At 44.2% G+C, this 24,956-nt stretch overlaps 1 protein-coding gene across 6 annotated transcripts in view; it reads right to left on the reverse strand.

The window, feature by feature from the left end:
* Positions 1 to 24,309, reverse strand: part of LOC129716032 (class I histocompatibility antigen, F10 alpha chain-like) — a 102,114-nt gene extending 77,805 nt beyond the window's left edge. The window contains exons 1-2 of one of the 6 annotated variants that reach the window (XM_055665908.1): positions 23,490 to 24,309; positions 1,343 to 1,603 (exon numbers count right to left, since the gene is read on the reverse strand). In XM_055665908.1, coding sequence (XP_055521883.1) covers positions 1,343 to 1,603; positions 23,490 to 23,562 — 334 coding nt within the window. In that variant the 5' untranslated portion in view covers positions 23,563 to 24,309. Of the gene's footprint in view, positions 1 to 1,342; positions 1,604 to 11,856; positions 12,773 to 23,489 lie in introns of those variants that run through there. The other 5 variants (XM_055665906.1, XM_055665905.1, XM_055665909.1 and 2 more) reach the window with 5 other exon arrangements.
* Between the last annotated feature and the right edge of the window lie 647 nt (positions 24,310 to 24,956).

Consider the following 24,956-nt stretch of genomic DNA (forward strand, 5'->3'; position numbering starts at 1 on the left):
TTTTGTTGACATCCTTCCTATAATTGGGCGACCAAAATTGTACACCATTCTCCAGATTTGGTCTCACCAATGCCTTGTACAATTTTAACATTACATCCCAGCTTCTATACTCAATGCTCTGATTTATAAAGGCTAGCATACCAAAAGCTTTCTTTACCACCCTATCTATATGAGATTCCACCTTCAAGGAACTATGCATGGTTATACCCATATCCCTCTGTTCAACTGTATTCTTCAATTCCCTACCATTTACCATGTATGTCCTATTTTTGATTTGTCCTGCCAAGGTGTAGCACCTCACATTTATCAGCATTAAACTCCATCTGCCATCTTTCAGCCCATTCTTCCAAATGGCCAAAATAACTCTGTAGACTTTGGAAATCCTCTTCATTATCCACAACACCCCCTATCTTGGTATCATCTGCATACTTACTAATCCAATTTACCACACCAATAGGAGGTATATCCTTGAATATTCAGTTCCCAGCTCTGGCCCTCATGCAGCCATGACTCAGTAATTCCCACAACATCATACTTGGCAGTTTCTAACTGAGCCTCAAGCTCATCCACTTTATTCCTTATACGTCGCGCATTCATATACAGTACTTTGACTCTGCAAAGAATCTTCACATAAAGGGCACCAATAAAGTTATAAAGTATCACACACACCAGTTGCTCCTTTGATCTTCCACCTCCCGCCACCCCCCCTCCCCCATCCGCCCCCACACTATCTATCCCCCTCCACCACCTCCCCTTCCCTCACACCACACCCCCTCCCCTCCTCCACTGACATTTTGTTTTTTATTTCACATTTCCTGCATTTGCAGTTATTAATTAGGTTGGACACAGCATGGAAACGGTCCATGCCGACCATCGATCATCAATTCATTAATCTGAGGTCACTCAGTGGAACAGGCAGCATCTCTGGATAGAAGGTATGGGTGATGTCTGAGGAAGGGTCTCGACCCAAAACTATACCTTCTATCCAGAGATGCTGCCTGTCCCGCTGAGTTACTCCAGCATTTTGTGTCTATCTTTGCTGTAAACCAGCATCTGCAGTTCATTCCTACACATCTACAGTATGTTATCCACATTCTCACCCAAGCTCCGCACTACAACGAGAGTAATTTACAGAGCCCAATTAACCTACAAACCTGCACGTTTACAAGATATAGGACAAAACTGGAGCACCTGGAGGAAATATGTGTGGTCACAGGGAGAATGTGTAAACTTGCTCGAGATCAGGATCAAACCTGGATCTCTGCTACAGCGAGGTATTTCTTTGAGATTTGTTTTATTTACATTGATCACTATCCAAATTTATTGAAATGAATGAACTAACTTGCTGTTTCATTGTGCCTCCGCATCCATTCATCCACTTGCCCTTTGATGATTCCATGGAAACCAGTTTCAGTGAACGTATCTGTTACCCAGTACTTCCGGTCAAATGCAGCCGCCATCCATTTCTGTCTTGGGACTGCAATGTCCATGTTGTTGTCATAATACTGTATCTCACAACCGTCCAGAACACCCACAAAACTATATTCTTCTAGATGAGTACTCCTGTGGTTCAGGGTGTAGTAATAGATCAGTGTGTGAGGCCCTAGACACAAATAAAATACAATTATTGTCTAGTAATGGAAATATCTATGGATAGGAAAGGTTTGGAGGGAAATCGGCAAAACACCAATCAGATTTACATTGCACTAAACATGACACCCTTTACCCTCTATCTATCGATTGTGAACGGCTTCATTGCAATGTAGTCTTTTCACTGACTGGATAGCACACAAGAAACATTTTCACTGCAAAACAGTACGTGTCACATTAATATTAAATTAAATTAAGCTAAAATGTAGGTAGGTGGGTCAAGAATATTTGGGGCATCTTGGCCAGCATAGATAAGCTGGGCTGAAGGGCCTGTTTATATGTTGTATATAATTCTAAATGTCAAGATTACTTAGATTATTTTAGTTTAGAGATACAGAGTGGAAACAGGCCCTTCGGCACAACGAGTCGGCACAAATCCAGCACATTAACACTATCCTACACACGAAGGACAATTTACATTTATTTCAAGCCTATTAACCAACAAACCTGAACGTCGTTGGAGTGTGGGAGGAAACTGGACATCTTGGAGAAAACCCACACTGGTCATGGGGAGAACGTACAAACTCCCTACAAACAGCACCCTTAGTCAGGATCGGACCCGGGGCTCTGGCACTTTAAGGCAGCAACTCTATCACTGCCCCATCATGCCGCCCGCCCTAACCAATCAACATGTGGAAATAATATGATATTCAGATATTCCACCCACAAAGGTAAGTCATGGCAGTTATTTGGTTCACAGGCTACCATACATTACTCCGTGTGTCGTTAAAGAGTAACATTTAGGGGTAGGTATTGGAAATATCAGGAAGATAAAAAGAGATCAGGTACCAAAAGGGTTAGCATGGACTTGGTGGGTCAAAGGGCTTGTTTCTGTGCTGCACTCTCTATGCTGCACATTCAACTATTTGCATCACATCGTAACCTTCATAAGTCGTAACCTTCAGTTGATTAGTCTAACAAGGATTCATCCACTGGTGTGTCAGACGGTGTGTATATATGGTTAACTGGTCGCCCGACGCGTCACAGAGTGCATCGTGTCGTCGGTTCCGGGGATCGCCACGAGGAGGCTTCTGTCATGATCCCTCCTATTTCAGTATAGGAGCAGGGAGGTTCTACTGCAGTTGTAAAGGGGGTTAGTGAGACCACACCTGGAGTATTGCGTACAGTTTTGGTCTCCTAATCTGAGGAAAGACATTCTTGCCATAAAGGGAGTACAGAGAAGGTTCACCAGACTGATTCCTGGGATGTCAGGACTTTCATATGAAGAAAGACTGGACAGACGCGGCTTGTACTCGCTAGAATTTGGAAGATTGAGGGGTATCTTAAAGAAACTTACAAAATTCTTAAGGGGTTGGACAGGCTAGATGCAGGAAGATTGTTCCTGGTGTTGGGGAAGTCCAGAACAAGAGGTCACAGTTTAAGGATAAGGGGGAAATCTGTTAGGACCGAGATGAGAAAAACATTTTTCACACAGAGAGTGGTGAATCTCTGGAATTCTCTGGCACAGAGGTAGTTGAGGCCAGTTCATTGGCTACATCTAAGAGGGAGTTAGATGTGGCCCTTGTGGCTAAAGGGATCAGGGGGTATGGAGAGAAGGCAGGTACAGGATGTTGAGTTGGATGATCAGCCATGATCATATTGAATGGCGGTGCAAGCTCGAAGGGCCGAATGGCCTACTCCTGAACCTATTTTCTATGTTTCTATGTTTCTAAACAAGGGTGATAGTCGAACAGAGGTAGAGTTACTGCCTTAGAGTTCAAAAGACAGCCAGGTTCAATCCTGACCATGGGTGCTGTCTGCATGCAGTCTTTACATTCTACCTGTGGGTTTTCCCTGGGTGCTCCAGTTTCCTCCCACACTCCAAAGCCGAGTTTGTAGTTTAATAGGCTTTGGTAAAGATTGTAAATTGTTGCTGGTCTATAGGATATTGCTACTGTACAGGTATCGCTGTTCAGCATGGTGGGTTGAAGAGCCTGTTCGCATGCTATATCTCTATGTCATCTTGAGCTGCAATATACAGTAGACTGTTGAAATCGGCTTGCACCATGGCAGTACATCAAGAGCAGACTCTAAAAATATCAATGTAACATTTAACTTCTGTTTTGATATGACCTCCTGGTGACTTTCTGATAGTTCACCACATCACCACATCCTCCTTTGTTCCCCTATCATCTCACTGGAGAGGCCCCACATTCACACTTCCTCAAATACCACAGATTTCCTGCTAGACTAGTTATTCAACTATTTATTCCCACAGTCTGCTCTGTGAACATGCAGAAATTAACATCACAAACAATCAGGATTGAACAGCTCATTATCAACCTTAGACACAAAGTGCTAAAGTAACTCAGCGAGACCGGCAGCATCTCTGGAAAAAAAGGCTGGATGACACTTCGGGTCAAGACCCTACTTCAGTCTCAAGCAGGGTTAGTCTGAAGAAGGGTCCCAACCCGACACATCAGACTGAAGAAGGTTTCCAACCTGAAGCTTCACCCAGCATCACCTATCCCTTTTCTACAGAGATGCTGTTTGACCCGTTGAGTTACTCCAGCATTTTGTGACTCTCTTTGGTACTAGCAGCATCTGCAATTTGTTGTTTCTACATCATTATCTATCTCTTTGAGAAAGCTTTCCCATAGAACTTGCCCCCTAACAAAATAAGATCACACAAAGTTACCAATTAGGGAGGCACGGTGCACAGCGGTAGAGTTGCTGCCTCCCAGTGTTTGCAGTGCCAGAGTCCCAGTTTCAATCCTGACTATGGGTGCTCTCAGTACGGAGTTAGTACGCTCTCCCCGTGACCTGCGTGGATTTTCGCCGAGATCTTTAATTTACTCCTACACTCCAAAGACGTGCAGGAATATAGGTTAATTCACTTGATGCATGTGTAAAATTGCCCCTCATGTGCATAGGACAGTGTTGGTGTGCGGGGTAGTCGCTGGTCGGTGCAGACTCGGTGGGCCGAAGGGCCTGTTTCCGTGCTGTATAGCTAAACTAAAACAAATGAAAGAACCTATTTTACATATGTCACTTCCTTTGGTTCAGGCAGTGTTCTCTCTGGTGTAGACTGCCTGATAGTAATTTTCAGCTTATTCTGGTGAATAGAGATAGCAACATGAAAACCACAGAAATAATCTTAAAATAAACGGAATCATGCAGCATATGAACAGGCCCATTTGCCTAAGCTTGTTTATGCTGACCGAGATGTTTATCTACAATTACATGAATTACGCCCTTATCCCTCCCTGACTTTCCTACCAAAAGTCCAAATGCTTTAAACATTGTGATTATCTCTGCCTCTATCATCTCCCCTGCAGCTCATTCCAGATAACTACTGTGGTGAGAAACATCTGCTCAAATCCCCTTGACATTTCTCTCCCATCACCTTAAACCTTCAGTTCTAGTCTCCACTGTAATAGAAAGCTGAAAAAGAGAGGTGGGGCTGGGACAAAGCCTGGCAAGTGATACAGGTGATAAGACCATAAAATGCTGGAGTAACTCAGTGGGTCAGGCAGCATCTCTGGAGAGAAGGAATGGGTGCCTTTTCAGGTCGAGATTCTTCTTCAGACTACTTGAGGATAAGGGAAACAAGAGGTACAGGTGCACAACCTTTTTTATCCGGTGTTCCAGAAACCGAAAAGCTCCGAAAACCGGCCATTTTTTCCAGATGTCGTCTGCGCACCAAAGCTCGCGTTTGGCGCCAAACTTGACCTAAAACGACCCACGGTCAACCCAGGTCTGTACTACTGTAGCGGCTGCCTCCTCCCTGGAGACCGGGAGACGCTTAAACATCTGTAAATCATTGCTTAAATGTTAGTCAGTTAGTTTGGAGGGCTTTTATGTGAAGGGGGGTGAAGGGGTAAACTTTAAATAACCGGCAGCGGTGGGCGGCGCTGGTTGTAGCTCCGCTACCCCTGGCTGCGAGGCGCTCCAAATCCAGCGCGGCCCGCGGCCAGACGCCCCAGCTCCGCGAATGTCGGGTGCAGCGGCAAGCTCCGAAGCAAGAAGCCAGGGGTAGAGTTGCCGGGGTCGGAGCCGACGTTTCCCGCGGCGGCCGGACGGAGAGCTCCGCGGCTCCAAAACAGATTTTGCCCGCTCCCCGCTGGTATCCCAGCGCTGCGAAGTCCGGCCGCGGGCGGCGCTGGATTTGGAGCGCCTCGCAGCCAGGGGTAGAGTTGCCGGGGTCGGAGCTACAACCGGCGCCGCCCGCGGCCGGACGGAGGCTCCGCGAGGTTGGGAGTCGCCGACCAGGACTAAGAATTAAAAGACTCCACCACCACCACATAAAATCCCTCCAAACTAACTAACTAACATTTGCAATGATTCTCCCGGTCAACGCGCTACCTACCTAATCTACAAGAGGTCCCAAGGCTTTCGGATAAAAGGTTGTGCACCTGTATAGACAATGATGTTGAGAGATAAAGAAGAATGAATGAAAGATATGCAAAAATGTAACAATAATAAGGGAAACAGGCCATTGTAAGCTATTTGTTGGGTGGAAGCAAGAAGCTGGTCCGACTTGAGAACAGATTTTGATAAGTAGATGGGTGGAGTAAGTGGCAACGGCAAGAGGTGAAAAGGTTACAAAGGGTCTGAAGAAGGGTCTCGACCAGAAACGTCCCATTCCTTCTATCCAGAGATACTGCCTGTATCTCTGGATAGAAGGAGTTACTCCAGCTTTTTGTGTCTATCTTTGGTTTAAACCGCATCTGCAGTTCCTCCTTACACAAGAGACAAATGGGGTCAGGTAAGGAGTTAGATGTGGCCCTTGTGGCTAAGGGGATCAGGGGGTATGGAGAGAAGGCAGGTACGGGATACTGAGTTGGATGATCAGCCATGATCATATTGAATGGCGGTGCAGGCTCGAAGGGCCGAATGGCCTACTCCTGCACCTAATTTCTATGTTTCTATGTTTCTATGAGATAAGAGGAGTGAAATCTAAAGCCAGATGAAGGCCATAGGTGGGAACGAGGGGGGGGGGGGGGGGGGGGGGGGGGGGGGGGGGGGGGAGGAGAAAGATTGGGGATAAAAGTGCAATGAGAGAATTGAGGAAGGTAGATGCATAAACAAAGGGGAAAGGAACTGAGTGATTGGGAGGGTGGGTGTTAGTGGGAGAAATAGGCGCACATCAGGGTGGACAGGAAAGAATGGGTGTTGGGGGGGGGGTGGGGGGGGACGGGGAGGAAGGGGAGGGTATTGCCTCAAGTTGAACAATTCAATGTCCATAACATTGGACTGTAAGCTATCCAAGTAGAACATGAAGTGCTGTTCCTCCAGATTGCATGTGTCCTCACTCTGGCAATGGAAGAAGCTAAAGACAGAAAGGTGGGTCTGGTACTGGGAAGGGGGGGGGGGGGGGGGGGGGTTGAAAGGGTTAGAGTTGGGAGATCCAGCAGGTGTTGGCAGAAAGAATGCAAGTGCTTTATAAAATGGTGGTCCCGTCTATGCTGATGCAAAAGAGGCTACTTAGGGACACAGAAAGTGGTAGGTGCTTGGAACACACTCTCAGGAGAGGTGGATGCAGATACTACAGCACAATATATGTGGATATGCAGACACACACATGAACAGGCAGGAAATAGAGGGCTATAGACCACATGGTAACGTGGAATTAATTTAAATAGGCATCACGGTCAGCCTAGATCTCACGGGCGGAAAATACTGTATGAAAAAGGGTCTCGACCAGAAACATCACCCATTCCTTCCCTCCAGAGAAGCTGCCTGTCCCACCGAGTTACTCCAGCTTTATGTGTCTATCTACTGATTTAACCAGTTTCAGCAGTTCCTTCCTGTACATCCTGCCTGTGCAGCATTGTTCTGTGTTTACACATAGAGTGTAAATAAAACCTGCCATCCAGTGTGCCATTTAAATCAATTATGAGTGATGTATATTTTTATTCCATGTCATCCTACAAAATACCCCACAAATATACCACTCAGTGGCAGCATTCAGTGGATGGTGGCTGAGGCAAGGCAGCTATCAACTAGTTCATAGATTACATTTGTTTTCTTTTGACATTGTCAAGTTACTGAACGTTTTCCACAGGAAGTACTTTTTATGGCCCATTCTAGTGAGAATATTGATGAATGAAAAACAAGAAAACTGTTCTTTTGGACAGCACTATTATGGGGGTCACGGTGCAGTAGAGGTAGAGCTACTGCCTTACAGCGCCAACAACCCGGGTTCGATCCTGACTACAGGTGCTGTCTGTACGGAGTTTGTACGTTCTCCCCGTGACCTGCATGGGTTTTCTCCAAGACCTTTGATTTCCTCCCACACTCCAAAGACGTACAGGTTTGTAGGTTAATGGGCTTTGTGTAAATATTAGATTGTGTGTCGTGTGTGTGCGTGCGTGCCTGCGTGTGGTAGCGATAGTGCGGTAATCGCTGGCCGGTGCGGACTCGGTGGGCTGAAGGGCCTGTTTCTGCTCTGTATCTCTGAACTAAACTAGTACCAAAACAAATAAAGAGGAAAATAAAGTCATCGAACACAGAAACTTGTGTCTGTGCGAGTGGTCAAGCACTAATCCCACACTAAACTGTTCCAAATGTTGCAGGAGTCCAGAACCAGGGGTCAGTTTAAAACTAAGGGGTAGGTTATTGAGAACTGAGATCAGGAAGAACTTTTTCAACCAGATAGTTGTGAATCTGTGGTATTCTCTGCCACAGAGGGCAGTGGAGACCAATTCATGGGATGTTTTCAAGACAGTTAGATTTAGCTCTTAGGGCTATTGGAATCAAATCATATGGGGGGAAAAGCAGGAACGAGGTAATGATTTTGGATGATCAGCCATGATCATATTGCATAATATGATTCGAAGGACCGAATGGCCTCTTCCTGCACCTAAAGTATTTTCATTGTTTCTTTGTAAATCACATTCCCATTAACTTCCCTCCCTTCTCAATTTTCCCACCACCCACATTCACTCAGGGAAGATGACCTTCCAGTCAAATAACCTGATCCTACCTCACAAATGTTTATAAATGCTTTAAATGTAACCTTGTTAAATGTTTTCTGAACTGGTGATTAATCTATATCTCCCATTTCCCCTCCCTTCTCATAAATGTACTGTACACTGCACAATGACAATAGAGATCTGATGTACTGTACATACTTCAGCCGGCATAACTTCACTTTTACACACTCTTCTCTCTGATACATGCACAGCAGGTGAAGAGCACAATTGCTCGAGCCGTGAGGAATGTATTGCTGGAGTCGACTATCAATATTAATCAGCAAAAGACCCATGTTCTAGGGTATGATTACATTACAAAAACTACCAAATAACCTTTCCGTTTTCAGTAGAAAATAGGATAAAATAATGGCGTGGTGCTATAAACTTGACACAGAAATAAGACGATGGAAATAATCCAACAGCGTCTGTGGAGATAAATAGAGTTGCAACATTTTACATTCCAAATTAAATGATGAAGGTCCAGAATGTGAATTCAGATTTCCTCTCCTTAAGCTTAACATTTTCCAAGGTTTCTGGGTATTTAGTTTGATTTAGAGATACAGTGCAGAAACAGCCCGCCATTTTCTTGCTGACCAGCGATCCCTGCAAACTATCACATTTCTATGCACACACTTGAGACAATTTAGAATTTTACTAAGGCAATTGGTATGTCATTGGCGTGTGGGAGGAAACCGGAGTGCCCGGAGGAAACCTGCACCTGTCATGGGATGGGAAGTACATACATAGAAACATAGAAATTAGGTGCAGGAGTAGGCCATTCGGCCCTTCGAGCCTGCACCGCCATTCAATATGATCATGGCTGATCATCGAACTCAGTATCCCGTACCTGCCTTCTCTCCATACCCCCTGATCCCCTTAGCCACAAGGGCCACATCTAACTCCCTCTTAAATATAGCCATACGCCATACAGTACAAAAACGTATGGCGTTTGTACATATAGTACAAACGCCATACAGACAAAAACCGTAGTCAGGATTGAACCCGGGCCCCTTGCGCTGTAAAGCAGCAACTCTACCGCTGCACCACAGTGCCAAACCATATTTTTAGCATTTCCTGCCGAATCCTAAACTGTAAGGTGTATTATAGACCGCTAAATGGGGATCGAGAATTGGAAGAGCAAATATGTAAGGAGATAGCAGATATTAGTAGTAATCACAAGGTAGTGATTGTGGGAGATTTCAACTTTACACACATAGACTGGGAAACACATTCTGTAAATGGGCTGGATGGTTTGGAGTTTGTAAAATGTATGCAGGATAGTTTTTTGCAGCAATACATAGAGGTACCTACTAGAGGAGGGGCAGTGCTGGACCTCCTGTTAGGAAATGAGACGGGCCAGGTGGCGGAGGTATGCGTTGGGGAGCACTTCGGGTCCAGTGATCACAATACCATTAGTTTCAATATAATTATGGAGAGGGTCAGAACTGGACCTAGGGTTGAGATTTTTGATTGGAGAAAGGCTAACTTTGATGCGATGCGAAATGATTTAAAAGGAGTGAACTGGGACATTTTGTTTTATGGGAAGGATGTGGAAGAGAAATGGAGGACATTTAAAGGGGAAATTTTAAGAGTACAGAATCTTTATGTTCCTGTTCGGTTGAAAGGAAACAGTAAAAATTGGAAAGAGCCCTGGTTTTCAAGGGAAATTGGACACCTTGTTCATAAAAAGAGGGAGATCTACAATAATTATAGGCAGCATGGAGTAAATGAGGTGCTTGAGGAGTATAGAGAATGTTAAAAGAATCTTAAGAAAGAAATTAGAAAAGCTAAAAGACACGAGGTTGCTTTGGCAAGTAAGGTGAAAGTACATCCAAAGGGTTTCTACAGCTATATTAATAGCAAAAGGATAATGAGGGATAAAATTGGTCCATTGGAGAGACATCTGGATAAACAGGGTCTGATTAGGAACAGTCAACATGGATTTGTGCCTGGAAGGTCATGTTTGACTAATTTTCATGAATTTTTTGAAGATGTTACTAGGGAAATTGACGAGGGTAAAGCAGTGGATGTTGTCTATATGGACTTTAGTAAGGCCTTTGACAAGGTTCCTCATGGAAGGTTGGTTAAGAAGGTTCAACTGTTGGGTATAAATGCAGGAGTAGCAAGATGGATTCAACAGTGGCTGAATGGGAGACGCCAGAGGGTAATGGTGGATGGCTGTTTGTCGGGTTGGAGGCAGGTGACTAGTGGGGTGCCTCAGGGATCTGTGTTGGGTCCTTTGTTGTTTGTCATGTACATCAATGATCTGGATGAAGGTGTGGTAAATTGGATTAGTAAGTATGCAGATGATACCAAGATAGGGGGTGTTGTGGATAATGAAGAGGATTTCCAAAGTCTACAGAGTGATTTAGGCCATTTGGATGAATGGGCTGAAAGATGGCAGATGGAGTTTAATGCTGATAAATGTGAGGTGCTACACCTTGGCAGGACAAATCAAAATAGGACGTACATGGTAAATGGTCGGGAATTGAAGAATGCAGTTGAACAGAGGGATCTGGGAATAACCGTGCATAGTTCCTTTGTCCTGCCCCCCCCCCCACCCCACTTCTAGCTCTATTTACCCTCACAATCAGTCTGAAGAATGGTCCCAGCCCGAATCATCACCATCCCACGTTCTCAAGTAATGCTGCCCGTCCCACTGAGTTATTCCAACACTGTGTTTTTTTTTGTTAACCAGCTTCTTCAGTTCCTCGTTTCTTCTTTCTCCTCCTTCCTGGTCCTGAAGGGTCACTGGCCTGAAGCATTAGCTCTGCTTTCCTTCCCACATATGACCCACTGCATATTGCCAGTGTTTTCTGTATTTTACTAATGTAAATTTTAACATTACTATTCCTGCATGCATTATTGAACTGCTATCCTTTCCAACAATGTTCAACATAGCTGTGTTTACAGATACAGCACGGAGACAGGCCCTTTGGCCCACCGGGTCCGTGCCGACCAGTGATCCCCGTACATTAACATCCACTAGGGACTATTTTCACATTTACCAAGCCAATTAACCTCTAAACCTACACGTCTTTAGAATGTGGGAGGAAACCGAAGATTTCGGAGAAAATCCACGCAGGTCACAGGGAGAATATACGAACTCCGTACAGACATGGGGATCGAACCCGGGTCTCTGGCACTGCACTCACTGTCTCGTGCTGCACCACCTTTGTGACTGCCCTTTGTTCAAGGTACGAACATTTCAGCATGCAATTCTAATGCAGAAATATCACATAAAATACCAAACAACAGTGTTATTCAAACAAGTAGATTATATACAGACATGTTGGAATCTTCAGCAATGAAATACTGGAGGAACTCAGCGAGTCAGGCAGCATCTGTGGATGGATAGGACAGGTAACGTTTTCAGTCAGAACCTGTCTTTAGTAGTTTAAATAGGTTGAATCCAGCCACTTGCAATACATCAGTAATTTTATTGTTCTTTAGGTTAGTTTAGAGTTACAGCATGGAAATGGGCCCTTTGGCCCACTGAGCCCATGCTGACCATTGATCTCCCATTCACTCAGTTAATCCACTTTCTCGTCCACTCCTTCCACTCGGGGCAATTTACATCGGCAAATTAACTCACAAACCTGCATGCCTTTGGGGTGTGGGATGAAACCGGAGCACCTGGAGGAAGCCCACGTGGTCACAGCGAAAACGTGCAAACTCCGCATAGACAGACCCGAGGTCAGGATTGAACCTGGGTCTCTGGCACTACGAGGCAGCAGCTCTCTACCATTGTACCACTGTGCCGTATTTCACAAAATCCATTAACCAGCTCAACACAGGTTAATGGCATTGGCGGCCATGGATGTCTGTGTTCCATGGAAAATAAAGTTGGGAGGAACAGAACTAATGAATGATGGAAAGAATGAATTGTCAATGAATTGAATACTGTATTGTCACATGTACCTAGGGGACCTGGGCTTAGTGAAATGCTTTGTTTTCCATACAACCTCAGTCTATCCTTGACAGGACTTTGCTGGCTTCACCTCACCCTAAATATTATTCCCTTATCATGTATCTCTACACTGTAAATGCATTGAATTTAACCATGTATTGTCTTTCTACTGACTGGTTAGCAAGCGACAAAAAGCTTTTCACTGTACCTCGGTACACATGACAATAAACTAAACTGAACCTAGGTAGTACAAAAGTGTTGCCATGTGTTTGCGCAGACAAAGCTACAAAAGTTACAAAAGTACCAAGCAGTCCTTTCCACTGCCTGTTGCCGCACGTGGCAGCAGACCCCACCCCCACAGCTCCCCCTTTGTTCTCGTCCCCTCCAATGGGACAGCCTCCCTGTGCTGAATGCTCTACGTCTACAATGTTCTAAGTATAAGATTAGATTAAGCAATGCTCACTGTTGGACTTTGTACCTGCAAACCTTTATTACTTTGTTGTTCTCTTTGAATAAAACTTTATTGAGTGTTCTTGTCTGTACAAACTAAAATGTGTTGGTTTTTCCGTGACGTTTGAATTCGGGTATCATGCTCACCAATCTTATTTAACAGATGCAGCATGGAAACAGGCCTTTCTGCCCACTGAGTCTGTGCTCACCATCAATCACCCAAACACTAGTTCTATGGTTTCCCTGTTTCACATCCTACAAACTCAGGACAATTTACAGAGGCCAATAAACCTACAAACCCACACGTCTTTGGAATGTGGGAGGAAACCGGAACATCCACAGGAAACCCGAGCAGTCACAGGAAGATCGTACAAACTCCATACAAACAGAACCCATTGTTTGGATCCTTCCTGTATTTGTGTAGGAAGGAACTGCAGATGCTGGTTTACACCAAAGATAGAGACAAAATGCTGGAGTAACGCAGTGGAACAGGCAGCATCCCTGGATAGAAGGATTTAGCATTTTAAAGATCAATAATTTGAGGGCCCCCTTCACAATGATATGTGCACATATATAGTCACAGAGACACACAAACAGAACCTTCAGCCGACAGAGTCCATTCTGACCACAAAGTACTAATTCCATACCATAACTTCCCACCATTGAATGGATCTACAGGAGGTGCTGCCTCAGAATGACAGCTAATATCATCAGAGACCCACACCACCCTGGCCATACTCTCAGGGCCGGCCACCCTGGACCAGGAATTCACCCGGAAGATCTGACCCATCCATCATGGATGGAGTTCTTGCTCGCTGTGGACCGAGGATGGAGGACCCACCTGGAAGGCCCAGCTCGCCCGGCCAGAGTTGAACGAGTCAGTTGGATGGCTTATAGGCAGTCTGGCTGCGGGAGGGAATGCACTGCCTCAACGGTGGAGTGGGAGCTGGAGGCCCAGCAGCAGCCAGGGGCTTGGCTGTTCCAGGCGCCGCTCCAAGAGGCCAGGAACATATACCAGTTGAGCCCTGCAGCAGTAGAGGACACCACAGCTTCACATGGCCAGTCCAAACCTGCAACAATGCCAGGACAATGGGCCTCATGGTCAGGCCTAGAACCCTTACTTACAACTTGAGGGCCGTGAAAATGGCACCAAAAACTGGCGACACTGTATACTGTCTCAGCGTACTACTGCTATACACTTGTACTGTATCTGACATGCTTATCTAAGACGTATCTAAGGGCTTATATACAGTGATACCTTTACTAAACTGTATACAAAAATGAATTTCACTGTACCTCGGTACATGCCACAAATAAAATACCATTAAAACAATGAACTACCTTTGAGGTTAGAAAGCCTGAGAACTGTTAGCTCCAGGTTTAAGAGCAGCTTTTTTCTCACGGGCAGCAGGCTTTTAAACACTGCACAACACTAATCACAACCTTACCTCAACAACTCTGATCTATGATGGACTTTATTTTGGTTGCAGTTTTGTATTTCCACTGTTATGGTCTGGTTACCTAGTATATAACCATATAACAATTACAGCACGGAAACAGGCCATCTCAACCATTCTAGTCCGCGCCGAACACTTATTCTCCTCTAGTCCCATCTACCTGCACTCAGACCATAACCCTCCATTCCCTTCGCATCTATATGCCTATCCAATTTATTCTTAAATGATACCAACGAACCTGCCTCCACCACTTCCACTGGGAGCTCATTCCACACAGCTACCACTCTCCGAGTAAAGAAGTTCCCCCTCATGTTACCCCTAAACTTCTGTCCTTTAATTCTCAAATCATGTCCTCTTGTTTGAATCTTCCCTACTGTCAATGGAAAAAGCTAATCCACATCAATTCTGTCTATCCCTCTCATCATTTTAAAGACCTCTATCAAGTCCCCCCTTAACCTTCTGCGCTCCAAAAAATAAAGACCTAACTTGTTCAACCTTTCTCTGTAACTTAGGTGCTGAAAATAAGGCAACATTCTAGTAAATCTAATATTAAATTATTGTGTCATTGATTGTTTTATATTTAATATGTGTATAAGAATGTCATTGTTCCATTGCCAGTACAGATGACAATTAAACTCTTGCTCTTGTCCAACCCATTCTTATTCTCTGTAAATTACCATCATCTCTCTCCAGATTCTATCACTTACCTACAAATGACAGTCAACTTACATGGTACAAACAAGGAACTACAAATGTTGGTTCACAAAGAAATAGACGCAAAGTTCTGGAGCACCTTGGTGGGTCAGGTAGCATCCCTGGAGAACGGATATGTGTCGATGGATAGATGTTTTGGGTCAAGACCCCTTCTTCACTCTGTGGAAGGGTGTTGACCCTAAATGTCATCTCTCCATGTTCTCCGGAGATGCTGCCTGACCAGCTGAGTTACTCCAGCACTTAAGAGTTAGACAAAAAATGCTGGAGTAACTCAGTGGGACAGGCAGCATCTCTGGAGAGAAGGTCTCAAACTGAAATGCCACCTATTCCCTTTCTACAGAGTCGCTGTCTGACCCGCTGAATTACTCAAGCTTTTTGTGTCTATCTTTGGTTTAAACCAGCATCTGCAGTTGTTGGGAGGAACCTATTCCTCAACCTGGAAGTCATGGTTTTCAAGCACCTATACTTTCTTCCCCATGGTGGGAGGTATTAAAAGTGTGGCCAGGGGGATGATGTTGGCTGCCTTTTTGAGTCAGGGTGTCGTGTGGATCCCTTCGATGGTGGTGAGGTCAGTATAGCATCCTGATTATTCACAAATCTAAGTACTTCATCTGAAGAGCAGGCCTAAGTTGTAGAATTGCTCTCTAAATATCCCTTCCTAACCATATAACAATTACAGCACGGAAACAGGCCATCTCGGCCCTACAAGTCCGTGCCAAACAACTTTTTTTCCCCTTAGTCCCACCTGCCTGCACTCATACCATAACCCTCCATTCCCTTCTCATCCATATGCCTATCCAATTTATTTTTAAATAATACCAATGAACCTGCCTCCACCACTTCCACTGGAAGCTCATTCCACACCGCTACCACTCTCTGAGTAAAGAAGTTCCCCCTCATATTACCCCTAAACCTCTGTCCCTTAATTCTGAAGTCATGTCCTCTTGTTTGAATCTTCCCTATTCTCAAGGGGAAAAGCATGTCCACATCAACTCTGTCTATCCCTCTCATCATTTTAAAGACCTCTATCAAGTCCCCCGTTAACCTTCTGCGCTGCAGGGAATAAAGACCTAACTTATTCAACCTATCTCTGTAACTATTATACTTCCTCTTATACTTCCTTTAAGATGCACCTTAACTGTTCATTTTGCTAATTGTCATGTAATGCCATTATACTGCTCGAAGTAAAATGTTACAGAATATATTCTTACGAATCTCATTGAAGCATTTTCCTACATTGAAACTGCTATAAATATGTTATTCGTTATATCTATTCCTGTTTCCCCTTTCACTAAACTAGATTATTACCATCAAACGAGAATGTCATTGTTTTGTTTGGCTCTGGAGATGTGTGCTGGAATGTGATCATTAAAATCTTCCCGTATATTGAACCCTGAACTACGCTACACTCAACTATGAATAATCAACAAAATAAATACAAAGTGTTGGAGTAACTCAGCAGATCAGGCAGCGTCGCTGGTGAGAATGGATAGGTAATGTGTCGAATCGGCCCCTGTAGACCGATGGACTGTCTTTGGTTAAACTAAGCATTCGAGGTGTTTTTGCACAAATATTGGGATTATCAATTTACTGAATTTTTAGCATGTTATCTATTTGTATTGTCTTACAGGTCTGCTAAGCTGCTGCAAGAATGTCATTATTTGGTAGTCAGCACATATGACTATTGAACATTCTATACTCTTCTGGACTCTCTTTTGGAGTGAGAACAAACCTAACATAAGCAAAATGGTGCCATTCATCCTTTGTCCCCAATCTCTGATATTCTATAAGATCCTCTAGCAGACCACCATTTTTCCAAACAATCCCACAATTCCTTTTGTATCCAAGCATCTTCCTATCCGTGCCTCAAGCATCTGATTGACTGAATGCCCGCACCCTTCTTGGACAGAGAATTAGAAAGACTAATTACCCTCTAGGTGAAAAGGTTTCATCTCTTTACTGCACTGAATTCAATGATTCAATGATATTTTATTGTCACATGCACCTAGGTACAGTGAAATGCTCTGTTCCGCATACAACTCGGTAAAATCATATAGCAGACCTAACCGCGGCAATACACAAGTGTCACCATGTTTTGCTGCCATAAGAATGTCTGAACCCTTATTTCTAAACTGTGAATTTTGGTTCCAGACACATCAGTCTGGGGAGAAATAAAAAGATCATCCCTCATGACCCTTATAACATATAACATTATAACCATAGGTTACACCTACATTTCTGTACCTTAATTCTGAAGTCATGTCCTCTTGTTTGAATCTTCCCTATTCTAAAAGGGAAAAGCTTGACCACATCAACTCTGTCAATCCCTCTCATCATTTTAAAGACCTCTATCAAGTCCCCCCTTAACCTTCTGCGCTCCAGAGAATAAAGACCTAACTTATTCAACCTTTCTCTGTAACTTAGTTGCTGAAACCCAGGCAACATTCTAGTAAATCTCCTCTGTACTCTCTCTATTTTGTTGACATCCTTCCAATAATTGGGCGACCAAAATTGTACACCGTACTCCAGATTTGGTCTCACCAATGCCTTGTACAATTTTAACATTACATCCCAGCTTCTATACTCAATGCTCCGATTTATAAAGGCTAGCATAACAAAAGCTTTCTTTACCACCCTATCTATATGAGATTCCACCTTCAAGGAACTATGCACGGTTATTCCAGATCCCTCTGTTCAACTGCATTCTTCAATTCCCTACCATTTACCATGTACGTCCTATTTTGATTTGTCCTGCCAAGGTGTAGCACCTCACATTTATCAGCATTAAACTCCATCTGCCATCTTTCAGCCCATTCTTCCAAATGGCCTAAACCACTCTATAGACTTTGGAAATCCTCTTCATTATCCACAACACCCGCTATCTTGGTATCATCTGCATACTTACTAATCCAATTTACCACACCTTCATCCAGATCATTGATGTACATGACAAACAACAAAGGGTCCAACAGATCCCTGAGGCACCTCACTATTCACCTGCCTCCAACCCGACAAACAGCCATCCACCATTACCCTCTGGCGTCTCTCATTCAGCCACTGTTGAATCCATCTTGCTATTCCTGCATTTATACCCAACAGTTGAACCTTCTTAACCAACCTTCCATGAGGAACCTTGTTAAAGGCCTTACTAAAGTCCATATAGACAACATCCACTGCTTTACCCTCGTCAATTTCCCTAGTAACCTCTTCAAAAAATTCAAGAAGATTAGTCAAACATGACCTTCCAGGCACAAATCCATGTTGACTGTTCCTAATCAGATCCTGTCTATCCAGATGCTTATATATAGTATATTTTCCATTAATTTGCCCACCACTGAAGTCAAACTAACAGGTCTATAATTGCTAGGTTTACTCTTAGTACCCTTTTTAAACAATGGAACAACATGCGCAGTACGCCAATCCTCGGGGACTATTCCCGTTTCTAATGACATTTGAAATATTTCTGTCATAGCCCCGGCTATTTCTACACTAACTTCCCTCAATGTGCTAGGGAATATCCTGTCAGGACCTGGAGACTTGTCCACTTTTATATTTTTCAAAAATGTCAGTACTTCTTTTACTTTGAAACTCATAGTATCCATGGAACTCTACTAGTTTTCCTTACCTCACATAATTTAATATCCTTCTCCTTGGTGAATACCGAAGAAAATAAATTGATCAACAGCTCCCCCATCTCTTTTGGCTCTGCAGATAGCTGTCCACTCTGTCTCTCCAATGGACCAATTTTATCCCTCGTTATCCTTTTGCTATTAATATAGCTGTAGAAACCCTTTGGATTTACTTTCACCTTACTTGCCAAAGCAACCTCATGTCTTCTTTTAGCTTTTCTAATTTCTTTCTTAAGATTCTTTTTACATTCCTTATACTCCTCAAGCACCTCATTTACTTCATGCTGCCCATATTTATTGTAGATCTCCCTCTTTTTCCCAAACAAGATGTCCAATTTCCCTTGAAAACCAGGGCTCTTTCCAATTTTTACTGTTTCCTTTCAACCGAACAGGAACATAAAGATTCTGTACTCTTAAAATTTCCCTTTTAAATGTCCTCCATTTCTCTTCTACATCCTTCCCATAGAACAAAATGTCCCAGTTCACTTCTTTTTAAATCATTTCGCATCTCATCAAAATTAGCCTTTCTCGAATCAAATATCTCAACCTTAGGTCCAGTTCTGATCCTATCCATAATTATATTGAAACTAATGGTATTGTGATCACTGGACCCCAAGTGCTCCCCAACGCATACCTCCGCCACCTATCCCGTCTCATTTCCTAACAGGACGTCCAGCAATGTCCCTCCTCTAGTAGGTACCTCTATGTATTGCTGCAAAAAACTATCCTGCACACATTTTACAAACTCCAACCCATCCTGCCCATTTACAGAATGTGTTTCCAAGTCTATGTGTGGAAGGTTGAAATCTCCCACAATCACTATCTTGTGCTTACTACTAATATCTGCAATCTCCTTACATATTTGCTCTTCCAATTCTCGTTCCCCATTTGGGGGTCTATAATACCCCCCTATAAGTGTTGCTACACCTTTCCCACTTCTCAATTCCACCCAAATAGCCTCCCTAGATGAGCCCTCCAATCTATCCTGCCAAAGCACTGCTGTAATATCTTCCCTGACTAGCAATGCAACACCTCCACCTCTTGCCCCTCCAATTCTATCACACCTGAAGCAACGAAATCCTGGAATATTTAGTTTCCAATCACAGCCCTCCTGCAACCACGTTTCACTGATCGCCACAACATCATACTTCCAGGTGTCAATCCAGGCTCTAAGTTCATCCACCTTTCTTACAATGCTCCTAGCATTAAAATATGCACATTTAAGAAACCCCCGTCTCTTATTCTCTGTTTATTTCCTTTTTTTTCTTTCTCCTCTTGTGTCCGAGTGCTTCCCTTTTCTGCTTCCTGCCTCCCATTCTGTCTACTAGCTTTCGCTATTTGAGTCCCTCGCCCCAACCATTCTAGTTTAAAGTCTCCCCAGTAACCTTTGCAAATTTCCCCGCTAGGATATTGGTCCCCCTCGGGTTCAAGTGCAACCCATCCTTTCTGTACAGGTCCCACCTTCCCCAAAAGAAGTCCGAATGATCCAGAAACTTGAATCCCTGCCCTCTGCACCAGTCTTTCAGCCACGCATTTATCCTCCACCTCGCTCCATTCCTACTCTCACTGTCGCGTGGCACAGGCAGTAATCCTGATATGGTTACCTTTTTGGTCCTTTTTCTTAACTCTCCTCCCAACTCCCTAAATCCTCCCTTCAGGACCTCTTCCCTTTTTTTACCTATGTCATTGGTACCTATATGTACCACGACCTCAGGCTCCTCTCCCTCTGATTTAAGGATATCTTGGATGCGTTGAGACACGTCCGAGACCTTGGCACCAGGGAGGCAGACCACCATCCTGGTCTCCCGACTGCGTCCACAGAATCGCCTATCTGACCCCCTAACAATAGAGTCCCCAATTACCATTGCCCTCTTTTTTTCCCTACCTTTTGGAGCAAATGGGCCTGTCTCTGTGCTGGAGGCCCGTCCGCTGTCGCTACCCCCGGGTAGGCTGTCACCCCCATCCGTACTCAAACAGGAGTACTTATTTGCGAGGTGTACTGACATTGGAGTACTCACTCGTTCCTGCCTCTGCCCTTTGCCCTTCCTTAGCGTGACCCACATGTCTCTCTCCCGTGGTTTTGGAGTGACCACCTCCCTATAATTCCCCTCTATGACCTCCTCACTCTCCCTGATCAGACAGAGGTCATCGAGCTGCTGCTCCAGGATCCTAATACGGTCCCTTAGGAGCCCCATCTCGCTGCACCTGGTGCAGATGTGGACGTCTGGAGGGCCATCCGACACCATGACCTCCCACATCTGACATCCAGAACAGTACACTGCTCTGACTGTCATTCTCCCGCCTTACCCTGGATCTGATACAAGTACAATACAATAGAAACTGCTGGGAGAAAAATTTCCTAACAGGAGTTCCAGCACTGCCCCTCCTCTAGTAGGTACCTCAATGTATTGCTGCAAAAAAACTATCCTGCACACATTTTAGAAACTCCAAACCAAACCATCCATTGGAACAAGGATATGGCGGACCAATTGAATAACTACTTTGGTTCCGTCTTCACTAAGGAAGACATAAATAATTTGCCGGAAATAGCAGGGGACCGCGGGTCAAAGGAGTTGGATGAATTGAGTGAAATCCAGGTTAGCCGGGAAGTGGTGTTGGGTAAATTGAATGGATTAAAGGCCGATAAATCCCCAGGGCCAGATAGGCTGCATACCAGAGTACTTAAGGAAGTAGCTCCAGAAATAGTGGATGCATTAGTAATAATCTTTCAAAACTCTTTAGATTCTGGAGTAGTTCCTGAAGATTGGCGGGTAGCAAACGTAACCCCACTTTTTAAGAAGGGAGGGAGAGAGAAAATGGGGAATTACAGACCAGTTAGTCTAACATCGGTAGTGGGGAAACTGCTAGAGTCAGTTATTAAAGATGGGATAGCAGCACATTTGGAAAGTGGTGAAATCATTGGACAAAGTCAGCATGGATTTACGAAAGGTAAATCATGTCTGACGAATCTTATAGAATTTTTCGAGGATGTAACTAGTAGCGTGGATAGGGGAGAACCAGTGGATGTGGTGTATCTGGACTTCCAGAAGGCTTTCGACAAGATCCCACATAAAAAATTAGTATACAAACTTAAAGCACAAGGCATTGGGGGTTCAGTATTGATGTGGATAGAGAACTGGCTGGCAAACAGGAAGCAAAGAGTAGGAGTAAACGGGTCCTTTTCACAATGGCAGGCAGTGACTAGTGGGGTACCCCAAGGCTCAGTACTGGGACCCCAGCTATTTACAATATATATTAATGATCTGGATGAAGGAATTGAAGGCAATATCTCCAAGTTTGCGGATGACACTAAGCTGGGGGGCAGTGTTAGCTGTGAGGAGGATGCTAGGAGACTGCAGGGTGACTTGGATAGGCTGGGTGAGTGGGCAAATGTTTGGCAGATGCAGTATAATGTGGATAAATGTGAGGTTATCCATTTTGGTGGCAAAAACAGGAAAGCAGACTATTATCTAAATGGTGGCCGATTGGGAAAGGGGGAGATGCAGCGAGACCTGGGTGTCATGGTACACCAGTCATTGAAGGTAGGCATGCAGGTGCAGCAGGCAGTAAAGAAAGCGAATGGTATGTTAGCTTTCATTGCAAAAGGATTTGAGTATAGGAGCAGAGAGGTTCTACTGCAGTTGTACAGGGTCTTGGTGAGACCACACCTGGAGTATTGCGTACAGTTTTGGTCTCCAAATCTGAGGAAGGACATTATTGCCATAGAGGGAGTGCAGAGACGGTTCACCAGACTGATTCCTGGGATGTCAGGACTGTCTTATGAAGAAAGACTGGATAGACTGGTTTATACTCTCTAGAATTTAGAAGATTGAGAGGGGATCTTATAGAAACTTACAAAATTCTTAAGGGGTTGGACAGGCTAGATGCAGGAAGATTGTTCCCGATGTTAGGGAGTCCAGGACAAGGGGTCACAGCTTAAGGATAAAGGGGAAATCCTTTAAAACCGAGATGAGAAGAACTTTTTTCACACAGAGAGTGGTGAATCTCTGGAATTCTCTGCCACAGAGGGTAGTTGAGGCCACTTCATTGGCTATATTTAAGAGGGAGTTAGATGTGGCCCTTGTGGCTAAGGGGATCAGAGGGTATGGAGAGAAGGCAGGTACGGGATACTGAGTTGGATGATCAGCCATGATCATATTGAATGGCGGTGCAGGCTCGAAGGGCCGAATGGCCTACTCCTGCACCTATGTTTCTATGTTTCTATGTTTCTATCCAGCCCATTTACAGAATGTGTTTCACAGTCTATGTGTGGAAATTGGTGGTGAAGTTGATGGAGTCAGTGAGTTTTGCATGGGTGCAGGAAGTAGCACCAATGCAGTCGTCAATGTAGCGGTGGTAGAGTTCAGGGATCGGGCCAGTGTACGCCTGGAACAGTAACTGTTCGACATTCCCTACAAAGAGGCAAGCACAGCCCTTTCCCGCCTCTCCCACATATTCCCATTCTTACAATAAGAACTTGAAATCAAAGATGTTTTTGCTTCAAACCGCGTCGCTCCCGTTTGTTTTACACGAGTTAAAATGCAGTTTAAACCAATACCTGCAGTTCCTTCTCTCACAAAGGAAACGGTGCATGGTACAAATCAAAGCAGAAATTCCAGTCTGTATTGTACCGAAACAGGGGAGATTGAACCGTTTTAACGTCTACATGAACCTCAGACTGAATGTGTATTGCGCGCTTTTTTTAAACTAAATAGAGATAAAGCCAAGCCAGTAACGAATAAAATGAGAATCATTAACTTACCTGCAAGAGCCCCTTGTACGTGGAAGAAACTCAGCAAGATGAACAGAATCATTTCGCGTACAACCTCTCGCATCAACAGCAGCAACTGAGCCAAACTTCACCAACAACAAAGCAGGATAATCTCATCATACAATCAGAATAAAAATACTACGGTCGTCACCAGTTGTCGAGCGGTGTCATTGGACCAGCAGGAAACCATTGACTGCAATGGAGACACGAGGAGGTGCTGAGGTGTAACTCAGGTCGCAAGTCCGGAGAGCATAGATGGTGACGATAGACACAAAGCGCTGGAATAACTCAACGGGTCGAGCAGCATCTTTGGAGAAAAAGGATAGGTGACTATTGTCAATCTGAAGTAGGGTCCCAATCTGAAATAGCGCCTGTCAATGTCTTCCAGAGATGTTGCCCGACCTGCTGAGTCACTACAACACTTTGTTTTTTCGCACTATATAGCAAATGGAATGGAATGGCAGGGCGTAGTTGCCTGGAAATGTAATTATGTTTCAGATAACGCACCATTCTTGTGCTGCTAACTGCTCCTAATGTTCCTTTATGATTCAGCAGACCCATAAATCCAATCGCCTATCCTGACTTGAATCATTACAATGCAGAACAAAAGGAGGAAACCAAACACTGTCCACAGCTGGTAGAGCTGCTGCCTCACAGTACTAGCGACCAGCGTTAGATCATCACCTCTGGTATTATCTGTAGATATTCTTTAAGAAAGAACTGCAGATGCTGAAAAATCGAATGTAGACACAAATGCTGGAGAAACTCAGTGGGTGAGGCAGCATCTATGGAGTGAAGGAATAGGCGATGTTTCGGGTCGGGGCCCTCCAAGAAGGGTCTTCTTCATTCTTTCTGTGACCACTGTGTTCTTCCCGGGTACTCTGGTTTTCTCCCACATTCCTCAGATGTGTGGGTTTGTCAGTTAATTGACCTCTGTAAATTGTCCCTAGCGTGTGTGGGGATTGGACAACATTGAAATAGTGTGAAGGGGTGACTGATGGTCATCATGATGGGCTGAAGGGCCTGTGTCCATATTGTATCTTTCAACTCAAAATGGAATTATGTAAAGAAGTTATATTGGAAGCTTGGTTGGACATTGAAACTGTGCAGCGCATGGTGGTGAATATAGACGGCAATGGTGTCTAAGAGTTTATCAAGGTCCTATCTATCAGGTATGGGGAGAACTTACACAACAGCATTGGTATTTGTTTATAATTGTCACTTTTATTGAGATATAGTGAAAAGCTTTTGTTAGCGTCATAATCAACTCAGATCAGGAATGACTGAGGGATTGTATTGAACGACAGCGCAGGCTTGTGGGCCTGTTTCAATGCAATAAACTCCATATTAACGTATCATATAAAGAATGCAGGTGCTTGTACGTTTGGTGATGAGCCCAAAATATTGCTTTGGTAATTCAAGATATTCTCAGTGTCGCAACGGTAGAGTTGCTGCCTA

The sequence above is a fragment of the Leucoraja erinacea genome, unplaced genomic scaffold (genome assembly GCF_028641065.1).
Source record: "Leucoraja erinacea ecotype New England unplaced genomic scaffold, Leri_hhj_1 Leri_161S, whole genome shotgun sequence".
Lineage (NCBI taxonomy): Eukaryota > Metazoa > Chordata > Chondrichthyes > Rajiformes > Rajidae > Leucoraja > Leucoraja erinaceus.